Source organism: Pholis gunnellus, assembly GCF_910591455.1.
Source record: "Pholis gunnellus genome assembly, chromosome: 22".
Lineage (NCBI taxonomy): Eukaryota > Metazoa > Chordata > Actinopteri > Perciformes > Pholidae > Pholis > Pholis gunnellus.
The window spans coordinates 5294009-5310382 of NC_136549.1; the positions used below are offsets into that span (position 1 = coordinate 5294009).

The 16374-nt window shown below is 44.2% G+C and overlaps 1 protein-coding gene across 1 annotated transcript; it reads left to right on the forward strand.

Moving 5' to 3' along the window:
* Positions 1-1610: 1610 nt before the first annotated feature.
* On the forward strand, positions 1611-15941 carry LOC306713834 (uncharacterized protein; the record flags this gene model as incomplete). Its single annotated transcript, XM_079183673.1, has 5 exons — positions 1611-1902; positions 14782-14973; positions 15079-15232; positions 15333-15518; positions 15617-15941. 5 exons carry the CDS (start codon positions 1611-1613, stop codon positions 15939-15941), a joined length of 1149 nt encoding a protein of 382 aa, XP_079039799.1.
* Between the last annotated feature and the right edge of the window lie 433 nt (positions 15942-16374).

Consider the following 16374-nt stretch of genomic DNA (forward strand, 5'->3'; position numbering starts at 1 on the left):
AACACCCGTTGCTCTCAAACGAAATTCTGTCAAACTTGTTGTTGGAACATCGATCCTGACAAACGTTCAATTAGTTCTGACATAGCCTTTAGCTACAGTGGCTTTCAGTCTCTGCTAAGTTATAGCTATTTTATAATTTAATATTTTTTCTTAAATACACATGTAGATTTCACCCCTGTGTTTCTAGGTAAGAAGAGAGGCCCCAGGCCTGCAGACTCACAAGTGAATCCATGTGCAGTTTAAGTGAATGGGGACGATATTATTGATTGTCAAAGTCTTCAACCAATCAGATCTTTAGTTTGACATGTTGGGCGTATTCTTTGACGTGCCAGAGCCTTCTAGCTGGCCTACAAGTACGTCAGTATTACGTGCAGCTCAGTTTTCAGGTGCAGCACTGCAGTGAGGTGCAGCGTGCGCTGTGATTGGTCAGTGGGCGAGCACGACTATCGTGAAACGAAACTTAACGTAGCCAGCAAAGCTTAGTCGGAGTAGTAAGAGTTCAAATTGAAAGATACTGTATGGAAGACATTTTGAAATGTTTTGCATTTTGCTTGGTGTAGCTGTTTTGTGTTGTGTTTTTTTTTGTTCTGGGTTGAGAGGTCACAGCCCGGTGTCTCCTACGTGAGCGCAGTCCACCGAAAACATTATATTTCCCACAATGTTGGCGCCATCATGAGGTTATTAGGTGGTGTTTCAGCTGCAGGACAGCACTGAAGGCCCAGGTATAAAATGCACGGCCCACCACTGGTGGCTTTGTACCTACACTATGTTGCTATAACAATAAGTTCTGCTTGGTTTTCAGTCCGCTTTCCAACCAGTTATACTCTCTATTCAAACTTTATACAGTCTGGGCAGCTACACGCGTTCGATTAGCCTGGTGGCTGAGCTGAGGGGACACAAGCTAACCCCCTAGTGTGGGCTCCATCTCAGCAATCCAGTAGCGAGCATTGATCAGTCTGAATGGTTTCCCGGCAAAAGTCTAAGTGACACCTTCGACCGTCTCCAATCGATGCGCTGCAACTGCAGAGTGAGAGGGAAACGTGCTGAGAGGGGCAGAGAGAGGGGAGAGAGCAGCGACCAGGAATACCAGGACTTAAGGCTGCATGAGTTACAGCTCAGCACAGCTCAGCGAATGAGTTACTGTTATGCAAGAGCTCAAGTCAGCCCAGCGGGAGATCAGAGAGGGAGAGAGAGAGAGAGAGAGAGAGAGAGAGAGAGAGAGAGAGAGCAGCGGACCGAGAGAGCAGTGAGAGCACGAGCTGAGGGACAGAGAGGAGAGGGCTGGAGAGGAAACAGCAGCATGTGAGAGCAGATTACAGCTGGATGTACCGTATACACACACACACATTCATACATGCACACTCCTTTACTTCCTCTCCTTCTCTGTCATAGCTTCTCGCAGCGCGGCAGCATCATGAGTGGGAGCGCAGAGGGGGTTTTCCTCTCTCCGCCAAGGGAGTGAGGAGGACAGAGAAGAAGATAAAAGAAGAAGAAGGAGAAAGGAGTGGGAAAAACTAGAAGGGGGAGACAGGAAAAAACAGAGAATGCTGTGAATCCCTCCTCCTTCCTTCCTCTTGCAGAGCTCTTCTCCTTCTTCATCACCTGACCCCATGTCTCCCGAAGTGGGACCCGCCGCTCGGAGCAGGGGCAGCCACCTCTGGATGCTCCTGTGCCCGCTGCTCTGTTCTCTGGTCCTGGCTGGGGGCTCCACGCTGAGCTCAGAGGACTCGCAGAGCACCGCTGGCACGTCGCCTCCACTGGAGGACTGGACCGGCACGGCGATCCGGCTGCAGCCAGACCTGCAGACAGAGACCCAGGCACAGACAGAGGCACAGACGGAGGCACAGACGGAGGCACAGACGGAGGCTCTGCCAACTCAGAGCACCACCAGCAACTATACAGGTTAGTCAGTCCGACGGTCCATTTCTTTCTCATCAGTGTGAGTTGAGGTTTCATGATGATTTCTACTGCAAAACGTGGAAAAAGTTAAATAATTATTTTGTGCAGTCAGACCGAAACTTACCAATGTTTGGGCCAAAGTTCCCGTCTAAATTGATGTAGGTAGATGTTCTTTACACTGGATAAAAGACGAAACCTTTTGCTGCCTTTTAATGGAGTAAAAGTAATCTCAAAGCTCATTCATTGGTTTTAGCCAATCTTTGGGGATTGTTTTAACTGAATGTGTTTTGATTTTGGACCAAAAACACCTCTTCAAATGGGTCAACTTGGGCACTGGGAAATTACCATGGCCATTTTCTCTTTTATTCAAGCGATTAATCAAAAAATATTGGCAACTTGTTCAATAATAAAAACAATCATTAACCTCTGCAAAAGCTCTCGTCATGGTCACAGACTACATTTTGATTGCTAATACCAAAAATGCTGACTCCATACAGCATATAGATTTAGATATTGACATACTTTATAGGTGACCCTCTAACATCACAGAACCATTGGCATTAAAAAATGGAGATTTACTCGACGAGTCTGTAAACGTTCTTGAAACTGTAGCTGTTGACTTTGGTTCTCCTTCTCCTAACCTGAACCCTTAGCCCTAAACCCAAGTATCCCCTGTGACACTTAGCCTCAAACTAAACTAAATCCAGAACACAGCGTGCTCAATCCACTGTGGACACGATCATCAGGCTTCTAAGACCTTCTATCCTCAAACATGGAAGTAACTGAAGTGCTTTGAGTTTCAGCGTTTGCATCGACTCGGTCAAAGCTGGTTTGCAAGTTGTTTTTTTAGCATGAGCTCCGATCCACAAGACTCCAAATAATTATTATTTTTATTTCACGCCATGAAAAAAGTTTTCCCCCGAATGAGAAAAGACTTTTTATCACGAAACTCACCCAAGTTCAATGCATTCAAGTAAAGATGTGCATGCCTTAATGTGTGTGTGTTTGGAGTGTTTGTGCATGAATGTGTGTGTTCCCTTGAACATCTATGAGAGTGGGAAGACTTTTGTAAAGTATTTGTAAGGTGTTATTATGTCAATATGTCGATACAAGAATCAAAATACAACAAACTTCAGTGTTTCTACATGTGTGTGCGAATATGCACTTTTGTGTGTTTTAGTGTGTGTGTGTGTGTGTGTGGCGGCAGGTGGTGCAGTTAAAGACAGTTCGTTACGTCCAGGCTGGAGCTGCTCCGCCTGAAGAGAAAGCTGAAGCGCAGCTCGCATGACTTCACCTCCACTGGAGCATGAGCCGCCTTTCTCTTCTCCTCCGCTCTCTCTATCTCTGTCTCTCTCTACCCCGTTTATTTTCCCCAACCGCTGTCTCATCTGTTTCTCTTTTTTTTCCACTAATTGCTCTATCGCCTCGTTTCTTCCGTCACTTTCTCTCATTTCTTCTCCTCTCTGAGTGTCTGTCGCTTCGTCCTTTATGTCCTTCCACTCTCTCTCTCTCTCTCTCTCTCTCTCTCTCTCCACCATTTATTATTATGTCCCTCGGCCCGCCCCTTCTCTCGCACAGAGCCCATAACCTCACGTGCATGCATAAATAGCACACAGTAGATGACAAAATGCAAACCTCACGTGCCTAATACACACTGCACATAACACACACACACACACACACACACACACACTCACACACGCATTGGAAATGGACGCACTCGGCCCAAACGGCACCAATCTTCTTAAAGGTTTAGAGACTAAACAACATAGTTGCTTGTTTCATAACGACAGCTCTGTGTCCACCAGAGCAGGAATAAGCACTTTATACTTTAATAGCACACACGCACACACACACACACACACATACCGGTGATCAGCTGGATTGCCACATTGCACCACATGCATGAATTACACCAGAACGGAGTGCTTGTGTGCGGGAGAAAAAAACGAAATCCAGGAGGTGTGATTAACGTCAACGTTTTCAAAACCAAAGAGTGTGTGTGTGTGTGTGTGTGTGTGTGTGTGTGTGTGTGTGTGTGTGTGTGTGTGTGTGTGTGTGTGTGTGTGTGTGTGTGACCTTATAAACAGATTATCCCGACCAGCATTAACAGATAAAAGCAACGCTCTTCATTTTGTTTACTTTTTTCCACCATATTTCTAGCCTCAGGTCTTACATCACAGCGGCAATGCTGCGTTTATGTTTGGTTTAGTTTCAGCCATTTGAGAATAAAACCAGCCTCAGTTGTCATTTACAGGACAAAAATAAATCCAGTTAAATATAGAAGGCGTTTGTACAGTCAGAGCTTTTGGACACAATAGTTAGAAAACCAAAAGTGCTGAATGGAGACAGATCTCTCAAGGAAGAGTTTATTGTGTTGTAGTGATGCTGTCCTGTAAGTTGAGTACGTTGAGTTAATGTAGAGGAGCTTTAAAACCTAGAAAGGCTCCATCTATTGTGTTATGTTGATTTGTATTAATACATAGCAGTTCACAAGGCTTGTTCAATGCCATATCACAGAGAGGTCAGAGGTCAACCCTTTTCCCACCAAAATTAGCATGTATATGTGTTTCAGGGAAACTTTCATGGTTACTTTTTATTTATGTATCTGTTACCTATTCAGTCTCTCTTTTTCCAACCCACACACTCTAACCAGAGGTTGTGATTGCTACAACAATGAATTTGAAATGAAGTGTGTTTTGTGGCGATCAGGGAGGTCAAATCACTATTGCCTGACTGGAGTCTCGTGGCTTTGAGGAGAGCATATTATTAAATATTTTTTACGCTAATAAATTATAACAATTGTCCAATATTCATTATATATTCACTTCAATGCACATAACATAGCCTTGCACAGGAAAAGGGGTGAAAATGTGTGTGTCCATCTGGGTGTCATCATGTCTCCATCCTGTCGAAGCCGGAACCAATACATATCATTGATTACTACAGTCATTTATCCGCTGGTATGATTGTGAATTGTAACCTTTCCCACTAAAGACAAAAGCCAGATGTTGGGGGTGTTGGTGGGTGTCTGCAGAGAAGACACGACCTGAAAGTGTCCTCCGTGCCCAGACCTGCTCCCTGGTTGTTGTATTTTAAATCGATAAAACTGGTGAAGCAGACGCGTGAAGGTTTAGCCCACAGAGCCTTGGAGCACTGGATCAAACGAGAGCTTTCAGACTCCATCAATACAAGCTGTGACTCATTATGCAGCTCGTCCAGGAATCCTCGCCGCCGGCCGTTCTTGGAAGTAAATTGAACAGAGTTCTGCTATTGATTAACTCGTCCTCAGGTGCTCCTCCGCTCACATCAGACAGCGTTTACACACCTTAAACCTGTGAGGTTTATATCTGTGGGCCTCTCTTCCTTACCTCTATGGAATGGGAAGAGTGTTTTCATAGCTTCTGAATCTCCAGTTTTGTTTTATGTCCATGTAAATGTATTATTACAGTAATCACCCATTTTGATCTCAGGTCGATAGGGTCCATCATGCTCTGTCATATCTCACACTATCCAACGGCTTTCTAATGTACCATAATATCATTTCATACATAACTTACAATGTAGCCTAAATAAAGTTCAGTGCTTATTAAAATAAGCACAGTCCAAAAAAGCAGTCCACACACACAGAGCTCATGCGTTTTATGTATCTATCCCATAAAATACACTATAAACAATATAAAATGAAGCTCTACGGCGATGCCGGCGGCCCACTGAGACTGTGCTGAGGCACAGCAGTGCTTTGTGCAAAAAGCTAACGTCAGCGTGCTAACATGCTTACAACAACCTGCTAATGTGTAGTAGATATAATGTGTACCATCTTAATTGCCTGTGTTAGCATGCTAACACATACTAATTAGCAATAATCTGATAGGACTGTAGCTGAGTTATTACAATTGATCAAGTGAACTCAAGTGAACTCTCTTGTGGTCCAAAAAGCCATCAAGCCACCTGGTTGCAGACTGAGTTGGCGACAAGAGCGAGAAGCTGGCAGTCGGCCAGGTCGACCTCCCGTTGAGGACCTGGCAGGCTGCTGATGAGCGGCGGGTTTTTCAGCCTTAGAAAAGCCGTAAGCCTTTACGTTAACACGGTAACACAACCTATTAACCTGGACAGAGTGTGTGAGATTTAGTGTTAGTGTTAGTCCCTAAATTAGGCCTATATCAGTTACTTAGCAGGCAGTTTGCCTTTGGATCTGGCCAAGCTGGAGTTTACAGTGGATCCCGTCCCTGGTATTGTTTTATTCTGTTATATGACTTAAACTTTTGTCGTCCGAAAATACTTATTATACTGACTAATTGCATAGTTTTCTGACACAGTCCTTGGTGTCTGAGGGAATGAGCCCCCCTCTGCTCTATTCATATTCCTTCCAAAAGGAAGCACTGGAGAATAAAGCAAGTGCAATGGTGTGCAACTAAGCGGTCGTTCTTGTGGTCCGTCCAAGAATCCAGCTTCTTGAACAAAAGCAAATACCAATGTCCAGTTCTGGAATCAGCATCTACCTCCCGATGACAATAAGGTGCTTATTCTTCCCTCTGAGTCTCTTCAGAAAAGATCGTCAACCAAAAGCCTAAAAGGTAAATGTGAAGTGTTACAATGCCTTTAATCTGATTAACTGTCAGGCAAAGCCAATTACCTTTGTCTATTCCAGGCTATTTCTAGCGCAAGAAATCTCGTTAATGACACGCCAACATCCAGGAGTACAGATGCACAGACTCACTGGTAGCAGGTGAAGTCCAGTTTATTTTGAAGCCAATTACTTCTGTCTATTTGAGGTGTTTCTGTTTTTTTCAGGACTGCATTGGAAGCCATGCTAGAATCCACATATTAGCAGTGCAAATAATGGGATCCTGCTCTTAAATACAGAAGAACCAAATTAGTATAGTGCCACACAGAACATTCACTTATGATCAATTCTTCTCAAAGCAAGAGATAAACTTTGACATATGCAATGTCTGGATTCCTGCAAACACCCATGACCCACATGCAGTGCCAGCGGTATTTCTGTCAGCGACACACACTATCGTTACTCCAGAGCTTTACAAGCTTGGCAAGCTTCAGACAAAGAGTTCCTTCTGTCTCCTGCATGTCAATCTAATATGGTTGCTGGCAGTGACTCAACTTCATTATTACCTTCCCACGGCTTACAACTAGCGCCGCTCGCTCACCGAGCAAAGTCACTGAGGGAGAGTCTGAAATTAGCCCTCTCTGTGCCCCGATGGTTGAAGCTGGATGGGAACAACTAAAAAGCGGGCGGTATGAGAGCGAAGAGGCGGCGAAGACAAACACACCACGTCTTTAAAGTCACGTCAAACCAAAAGCTACGCCTTATCCATAAAATCAGTTCGGCATTTTGGGAAATACACTTATTTTTGTTTATTGCCGATACTGCTCTCACGCGTTTACATTATAAATGTAGCTGGAGCCATCAGCTGGTTAGCTTAGCATAGCTAAATAGCTAAATATTTAGCGTAGAAATATAAGTGTTATTGATCTTCACATCTAACTCTCGGCAAGAACGTGACTAACATTATTTCCCAAAATGTCAAACTGTTGCTTTAAATAATCACAAGAAGTGGCCCTTGACTTTGAAACTTTACCTCAGGTGAAAGAGAAGTAGCGAAAACAAAACTAGTGCCAGTGCTCATTCCAATAATCCTGAACTACTGTATTGAATATAAATATCCCAAAAGCAAGAAGAAATCGCCATCTCTTGCACCATAATTAGAGATTTTCAGTATCGTCATTCATCTTTTAAGTTTGTCCATTTCCAATTACTTGCCGTGTGTACGTCTGTTTCGATTTCATTCCCTACATTTCCAGAATGGCAGAATGGGCTTCAGTTGACTTATTCCATTTGAAACAAGGTGAACAGCCACTGTGGCTGAACAGGCAAGACAAGAGAAGTAGAATTGAAGATCTTACGTCTCTTTGTCATGTAACTTTGATGAAGGCTTTCATCCTAAATGTGCCGTTCTTTCTGTGCAAACAATCGCAGTTTTTGTTTTAAAGGCATCTGTTGAGCTCCAGGCTCAGTCAAGTCTGTTCGGCACGTATAGGTTTTGAGACCAGTGACACCTTTTCTGGCATGCCATTAATGTCTGTAGTTCAAAATCAACCCCACTGTCCCTGCTCTGTTTAACTGGAGGGGTTATCCTCAGTCAGATCCAGCCAAAGCTGCTGGTTAAAGGTTATTTATACAATATTCAGAGCATTAACAAACAGTAGCATCAGACAGCTATTTGCTATGTAAAGATATATAGTGGAGAAATGTCTCCCTATGCAGAAGCGTAGCTCTGTCAGCACTGTTGTCCTTGTTTGCGCTGTTAGCTTCTAGCTGCTAGCCGCCCGCTCAGCCATCTCCATTACCTTTTGCTTCCTGTTTCTTAATAAAGTCTCATCCAAAAAAGAATCGTACAAATGTTCATTTTATTTCACTCAACTAGCATTTGGCACTCACTGGACACAAGCACTAATGCACGGCTGAGGCAAACATGCACATATGTTTGCGCAGGAACACACACCATACGCAGGCAGAGCGAGAGCCGGGGGGGGATTAGGTAATCAGTTGTGATACCGCGCATCAGTGAGGTGCCACAGAAATAGATACACTGATGGAGAGGGCAGAGCAAAGCATGATGTCTGTTTGAGGTTAGTTCAGATAGAGCTGGAGCAGCCGGAGCAGAGGGACCAAAAAACACTCAAGAAGAAGAACCAGACAGGAACATGAGGATGAACGAGATGAAGCTAGTCAGCCGTCAGCCAGGAATGCCGTCTTTCATTAACTTCAACTCAGACTTTTAGCATCTGGTAGTCTGACTCAGAAGAAACTAATTTTTAACCGTTTGTCTATCCAGGAAAAACTAACCAAGCATGGAGGAGGGAGAGACTCTCATTCAGTCTGTGTAGCTAAGGTCTAACTTCGAGGGCTTGTTTCAAGGCGTGTCACTCACCATTTCTGAGTGTCCTTTGTCTCCTTTGACAGACATGAGGTAGGGAGGGTCAAAAGATGCAATGAAGTTGCATTATGGGAAGTGTAGGATCCAGTGGGATCCAGTGTAGCTTGACCCTTACTAGAGCCAGGAGTCTGGATATCTCAGCCTCTGCTGTATGCATAGATTTGGACGATTTATGTCTCACCTGACCTACGACTGTTCACTCATTCTGTGCATGTGAACGGTTGTGTGTTTGAATCTTTAATGCAGAAAGCCTAATCTTTATTTAATCACAAACTATTCCGAGTGCTTCCCTGACAGAGACAAGTGGGGAGGGTTTTAGAGAAGAATACAGCAGAGTGGATGTTTGGTTGTCTGCGTCGGGTTGCCAGGTTTGGGAGTCCAGAAGTGTATTAGCGCCCCGCTGGCGGCTGAACACTTTCATTGGCAACCCACAGTTTCCAAGATGACAGAGAAGCTTTTCTGAATGGGAACCGAACTGACGGGAAAGAGCAAACAGAGGGCAGAGTCAACACACACACACACACACACACACACACACAGAGCTAACGAAGCCCTCCCTCTTTGCCAAACACACACTACCTGGACATAAGTGACATTTTTAGACACACGAGTTCCATGCTTAGGAGCTGATGCCAGTCGCACACATAACTTTACTTTCAGCCAAACTGAAGTGAAGAAATAATCAACAACAACCCAAAACCAACACACATTTTTTCAGCCATTAATACCAGCTTTTATTGATGCTGTGCTCTACTGGGGGAGTTCTGTTTGTTCACTCCACACTGGCGTCATTGTTCTTCTCTGTGTACTATAGCGTGTCAACGAGCAGGGGAGGTGGATGTTACTTCAGTGTCTCTGGGTTTGAAGGGATGGCAAAGCTTCCTGCTTCAGCGTGGCAACAGCCAGTGAAAATAAACACCTCAACTAGAATCTTCAAACACACACGGTCACGTAATATGTTCAATATTTTATCTGCCTTTATAGAGGTAAAGGCTTTTTCTTTGGCAGGCGAGTGTGTGTGTGTGTGTGTGTGTGTGTGTGTGTGTGTGTGTGTGTGTGTGTGTGTGTGTGTGTGTGTGTGTGTGTGTGTGTGTGAGGCGAAGCTTAGGAGGTGCATTCCAGATTTATCGCTTGCGGTAAGTTCCCAGAACACATTTGCATGTACATAAGGCCGGGCGGTAACTCAATATGATAATTTCTCTAAAATCGTATGGTGATGAAATCATATATTGAGATATTGTGATATACAATAAAGTCATCTAATTTAATAATAATGCACATACTTAATTTCTCAGAAAAACTGAAAATTAATAAGAATTCTGCTTATGGGAATATCCCAGTGTAGTTAAACAACTCTCTTAATCTGTTTACTCTGTGTGCATGCATGTAAACATAGTCAGTGTAAAGTTTGAAAATAATAATAATTTCACTTGAAAACTTTGCACTCAAGTTCTTAATAAAATGAGAAATTACTAATTTGTTATTTAATTCACAGAGTATGCATACAAAAATAGGCTTCACTCTCTGGTTATTGCATATAGACTATATATTGTGCTATATTGTGATATAAGCCTTTATCAAGATATGAAATGACCTATATCAAGATTAAAGATGTTAGCCATATCGCCCAGCAAAGAACATACATTAGCTAATGTGCTAATGGGGTTTGAACAAGAGTTAGGGTTAGTAATATGCTGTAATATGAACACAAGATTATTTGTATGGATGGTGAGAGAATTATCACCTGTGCAGTTCCCCTCAAGTCTATTCAGCATTTTAGCGTCTTTTAATTTGTTGTTTTGGCACCGTAGCATACAACGTTATTGTTTTGGTGCTCTCGCACAACTCAATTTGTAGCCGCGGCACACAACTGATTTTTTGTGAAATAGTTCCAATAAACTCACAGCTCACTATCTGCCAAGCACCACACAGCAGACAGACAGAGTTATCGGCTAGCTGGTGAACATAGTTGAGCATTCAGCCGTTAAGGAGCCAGATATTATTATACGGAGGCCAAAGCAGAGATAAAAGGAGAGTGAATATTGGATTTTAGGCAACAAGTAATGCTGATGTTGCTCCATGTCTGCTGGATATATACACAAACAACTGCTTCACATTCGCGTGGGAAGAGTGCAGTAAACATGCAAACTTACTTGTGGCCCCTAAGCTTCAACACCGCTAACAAAACAACACCACGTCACGCAGGCTACAGCACGCGTTTGTTTGCTTTGTCTCTCACTCTCCGTGGTGTAACTCCAGCTCTCTGGAAGCCCGCCAGCTGTCAATCAAACACGGACACGCCCCTGCGGCTAGCTGAGAGGAAGTGCAGCATTTCTGGTATTGCCTCAAATGATGATATCCACCCATCCATTATTCGCAAACACCTATCCTATTCAGGGTCTCAAATGGTCACATATTTCCGTTTAAAATTTAAAAAAAAATATTAATAATACTAATATACATTCTATATTACATATAGGGATGAGTAGGTGTGATGTGAGTTGGACTTGAACAGACTCTTCGAGTGGAAATTAAAAACACAGCATGTGAGCAAGACTACACCGCTTTACTCGACACACTACAGCAGTAGTCATCAAATACTGGCTTGCGTGGCCTTCTCTATTATAAAATGTTTTCTCACTGGGCTGCTGTTAATTCATTTCACTGTAGAAAATGTTAAGCCGTCAAGAAAAATAAAGTTCAAATAAAAACGACTCTTTCGTACCATCTCATGATCAACATCCCCACGCGGACAGCTAATAGATAACCGCGTCGCTCTGCTCCATGTGTGAGTCTTCATAGAAGATCATTAAATGAAAGCTCCTGCTGCTGAAATGAGGTCTGATAAACTCACCAGATCAATCTCAGATGATAATTAAAGCCATCTCATTTTAATTAAACAATATCCTATCGCTTTTATTCAAATGTAAATGTCCCTCCTTAGATTTGCATCTCTCAAACACAAAGGACAGGGTTGTATTATTTTTACACAGCGACCGTTTTGTTTCGCTGAAAACAAAGAAGATATTTTTGGCATCAGCAAATAAGATAAATTCACACGTCTATGTCCAATCTTCATTAAAAGTCACATTTTATTTGTCCAACTTTTCTTTGACCAGTGTTGATAATGTCATTAACTTATGTCCTGAGTATATATATGATAGTATATTCTGTTTTTATAAATCTACATGTGAGCAGATATGACGAGAAGGGGATATGTTAATGATGTCATTATATTATGATTACGCAGAGGTTTTGAATGGAATCTTATGCAGCTATTGGCCACGAGAACACTTAAACCTTTCTCCCGCTTTTTGCTGAAGTAGTGGCCACTCACACATATATACACACACACACACACACACACACACACACACACACACACACGCACACAGTAATAGCATCAGTAAAAGGTAGCCTATTTTGGTTGAAACAGAATGGCTTTTAGTTTCCCCTTTAAAAACAGCATCAGCTTGTCCTTGTTTCCCTGTACTACCCATTACGCACGTGTCTGATGTGTGTGCCTTGATGTGTATATATATGTGTGTTTGTGTGTGTGTGTGTGTGTGTGTGTGTCAGGGAGAGGAGGGGATGCTGTCATCTTCACACAGGATCACGGGATCCTCTCCTTCTCTCTCTCTCTACCGCTGCAGAAATCCTCCCATCTGTCGTTTCTAATCAGCAGAGAGCAGCTTGCATGTTCACAGGGTCTTACAGTGGGATGACATCTCTCTCTCCCACAAACTCACACACACAGATTACACTAATTCTGACACAGCAAAGCAAACTGCAGCATCACATGCCCTGGCCATTACTCATTAAAACGTCACCATGCTTTCATTTTCTTTCTCTGTTCATTTCTTGCCAAAGCAAGAGCTTTTTTTAAAGCATGCGCTACTCATGATTTTTATAATAAAAAAAGACCACGTCTAGTGCAAAAGCTGTCTCTCTTATCGATGAAACCCACAGAGATGTATCACCCAGCTCTGCAGTTCTTTGCACGTTGTAGCGTCTTTCAGCTCATTGTTTTGGTTTTGAAGCCCCAGTTTTAGTTAAGTCGCTCATCGCCACAGCAGGAAGCTGCTTTAAGCAGAGAAAAGCTCTGATAACCCCTTGTGCGCCACCTGCCCAGCCAACAAATAGCACACACACAAAGTTAGCAACCAGCTGGTGAACATAGTGCAGCACTTTAAGAGTAGCTTTGTTCCAGGTGGCCAGAAACAGAACTCTAAAATAATTCTGATAAGGCTCCATGTCTGTGTTAGATTGTAAATAGGCAACTGTTTGCTCGCTATGTCAAGTTTAGTCAATGGTGATAATATGTCAGTGTGTTTACAGCTTGTTACGCTGCTGCCCAGTGGCCAAAAAAAGTATTAATGCAGCTTTAAAGTAAACAACTCATTTTTACAACTAGAATCTCGTGCAGCGTAGTGTTTCTGAAATATATTTTTGGATTGCAATCTAATCATCTGGTATTTTTTTTACCCATAGGATTTTATTATGATTTGAATTAATGTCACGCATACAAAGAAGTAACAAAGTGTGAGTCAGTGATGTGAGTTTAAAAAGCCAGAAAACCCAGCAGCTGGCCAAGTCACCAGCATTGATCAATAACCCTGTCAACCCACTGCAGATATCACATGGTCTTCATGTGGAATGGCGCAGAACTAAACCCTACTTATTTTCAGTTTGAGTAAGGTCTTCCAGGAATAAAATGTGGGATGTTTGGTGCGACGAGCGACACTGTGTACGGGTTTTCGTGAGAGCCTTGAAAATCCCCGCAGCAGAATCTAACAATAGCTGCCGTATCATGAGACCTCTCGGTGGCTCTTGCGTATTGTTGCACAAGGAGGATAAAAATAGTTATTTCTGTCCCTCCATCTCTCGGTGTCTATATCTATCCAGTGGAACTGATGATCTCAGGCTCCGCAACAGACACTCTGGACCGAGCTGTGTCTGTGTTTGACAAGAGAGAGAGAGAGGAGAAAAGTAAAAACAAAGAGAGGAGGGATGGAGGAGTAAAAAGAAGCAGGCGGACACAAAGGAAAAGGGGCACACAGAGTCTAAATCTCATGGAGTCTGATAGAAGTAAACATTAGTAGTGTCTCAGAATCAAACAGATGCCATAATCCACGAATGGTCCACAATCAGACACAGTCCAGGACTAAAATATAAATAAAGCAGGAAGAAAGAAAGTGATTTTTGCTATTTCTAGAGTGATACACTTAAATCACTCCACTGATGTTGCGTTCACTGAAGAAACGTACAGCTGATGACAAGTAAACACCCATGATTTGAGGTTTGCTAGAAGATAACTCTTGTGTCCGTACGCTAAATATGAAGCTTTATCAAGAACATTTTATTAAGACCAGGCGGCAACCTCCGGTTCGGAATAGTGAAGCCAATGCCGACGGTGCCCTAAACTACATTCTCTCTACTGGCCATCAGGGGGCGACTCGCCTGGTTGAAAAAAGCAGTCCGATTGTATGGAAGTATATGAGAAAATGACTCTACTTCTCACCTGATTTATTACCTCAGTAAACATTGTACGTTTGTGGTTTATGGTTTGAATCGCTAGTTTCAAGTCTACTTCAATACAGCACAACGTTTATTTGGTCCATTTAGAGACGAATAGACCATAAAGAGTATTCTTTAGGGCTACCTTGTGATTGACAGGTCACTACCAAAAAACAAGATGGTGACGGCCAAAATGACAAACTCAAGGCTTCAAAACAGCAATCCACCAACCAATGGGTGACGTCACACCTACCCTGCCCACTTCTTATATACAGTCTATGATTAAGATAGATTAGCTCTCATGAATCCGAACCGCAGTTCTTCCTTATTCATGTCCCTATAGCTCTCAATCACACGGTGTTTCTTTTGGTCCGTGACGTTCTGTTTGTCCCCCCCTCGCCCTCAGGTCTGTCCTGTATCCCCATCCTGCCGCCTCGTCGGGGCTCCTTCTACGTGGAGAGCGGCACGGGCGTGTCGATCGGCAGCGTGCTGGCCTTCTGGTGCAGGGAGGGATACCAGCTGGTCGGCAGCGAAAAAATCTACTGCAATGTCAGGAACGGAAAACCGCAGTGGAGCAACTACCTGCCTGTCTGCGAAGGTGCGCTGCTTCATTTGGCCACCGCCGAACATAGATTTTCTGGGGCATTTGCTGATGAAAAACAATTTAAAAAATATAATTTGTCCCCTCTCCCCACCCCTACAGCGATCCCCAGACCTGAGGACCGTGGTCTGAGAGTGGCTGTGTTGGCGTCAGTGGTGAGTGGCATTGTCATCCTCGCCATGTCCCTGTCCTTCCTCATCTGCTGCCTGCAGGAACGATCCAGTCGGTCCCGAGCCAAGAAAGAGGGACGGAGCAGGTAGGACCCGGAGAGAATACAACCCCCCCTGCCTGTTACATGTAGTCTTCACCCCGGTGTGAGAGCACCACCTGAGCCGCTAAAGTTATCTCCTCCTCAGGCGCAGAGACAAGCGCTCGTCCCGTCGCAGCGAGTGTTGGCTGGAGAGAGAAGAGGGTCAGTGGGAAGCTTTCCCTCCTCCCAAGATCTTCCATCTCTCCCAGAGGATGAACCCCCGTCTGGCTCCAGACAGCCCCCTCTACCTCACCGCAGGGCTCGGTGGATATGAGAACAGAGGATACCAGAGGTAAGCTGGAAAGCGGCACTTGAGTCTTGAGAGAAGAAGATCCCGCACTCTGCTGTTGCTCGGCGTCACAACTTATCTTCTTTCTTGCTTTCATACAGGAGTCAGGAGAGTTTGCTGAAGGCCTCCCTGCCCGGACTCTACCGCTCCGAGTCCCAGCTTTACCCACACGTCGTCCTGCAGAGGGTCCCGACTCCGACGGCACCCTCCGCCCCTTCCGCTCCGTCCGCCCCACTCTACCTCCACCTGCCCTCCACCGCCTCCTCGCCCGCCCACGTGACCACACACGGTCAGCCTCACCACATGGCGCAATACCCTACGCCGACGTACCCGCCCTACCCCAACACGGCGGTTCCTGCATACCACCCGACACCGGCGCCCATCTACCCCAACCCCAACCCGACACCACAGCGGCCCTGGCAGTAGCCACGCCTTCCACTTTCCACGGTTACAGGACGCTGTGCCGTCCTCCGGTGAAGCCGTTGGAGCGTTTTGGAGATACTCCTCCTCATCCCCGTTTTCTCCCGGAGAAGGCTGCAAATGCAACGCAAAACTGGAGATGCAGCCAGTGTAGAAGTCCCCTCTTTTACTGCATGCTTGCTGAACTTCTCCCGCATTTTGGACTTAACAGGAACCGAACACTCTAGATGTCCTTAATTCTTGCTGAACTGCTGCTGCTGCTTCTGTGCTCCCTTTAAGAGCAGTTCTGTGGAGAAAGTCTTGCTTTCTTTTAGCCATCAGAAATTAGAAAACAAGCCTCAAGTAGCTGGTCGACAAGGGAAAACAGGACGTTTTATTTGAAGGTGTACTAATGCAGTTCAACCGTTGACATTTATGAAGGATAGGAAGGCTCTCAAAA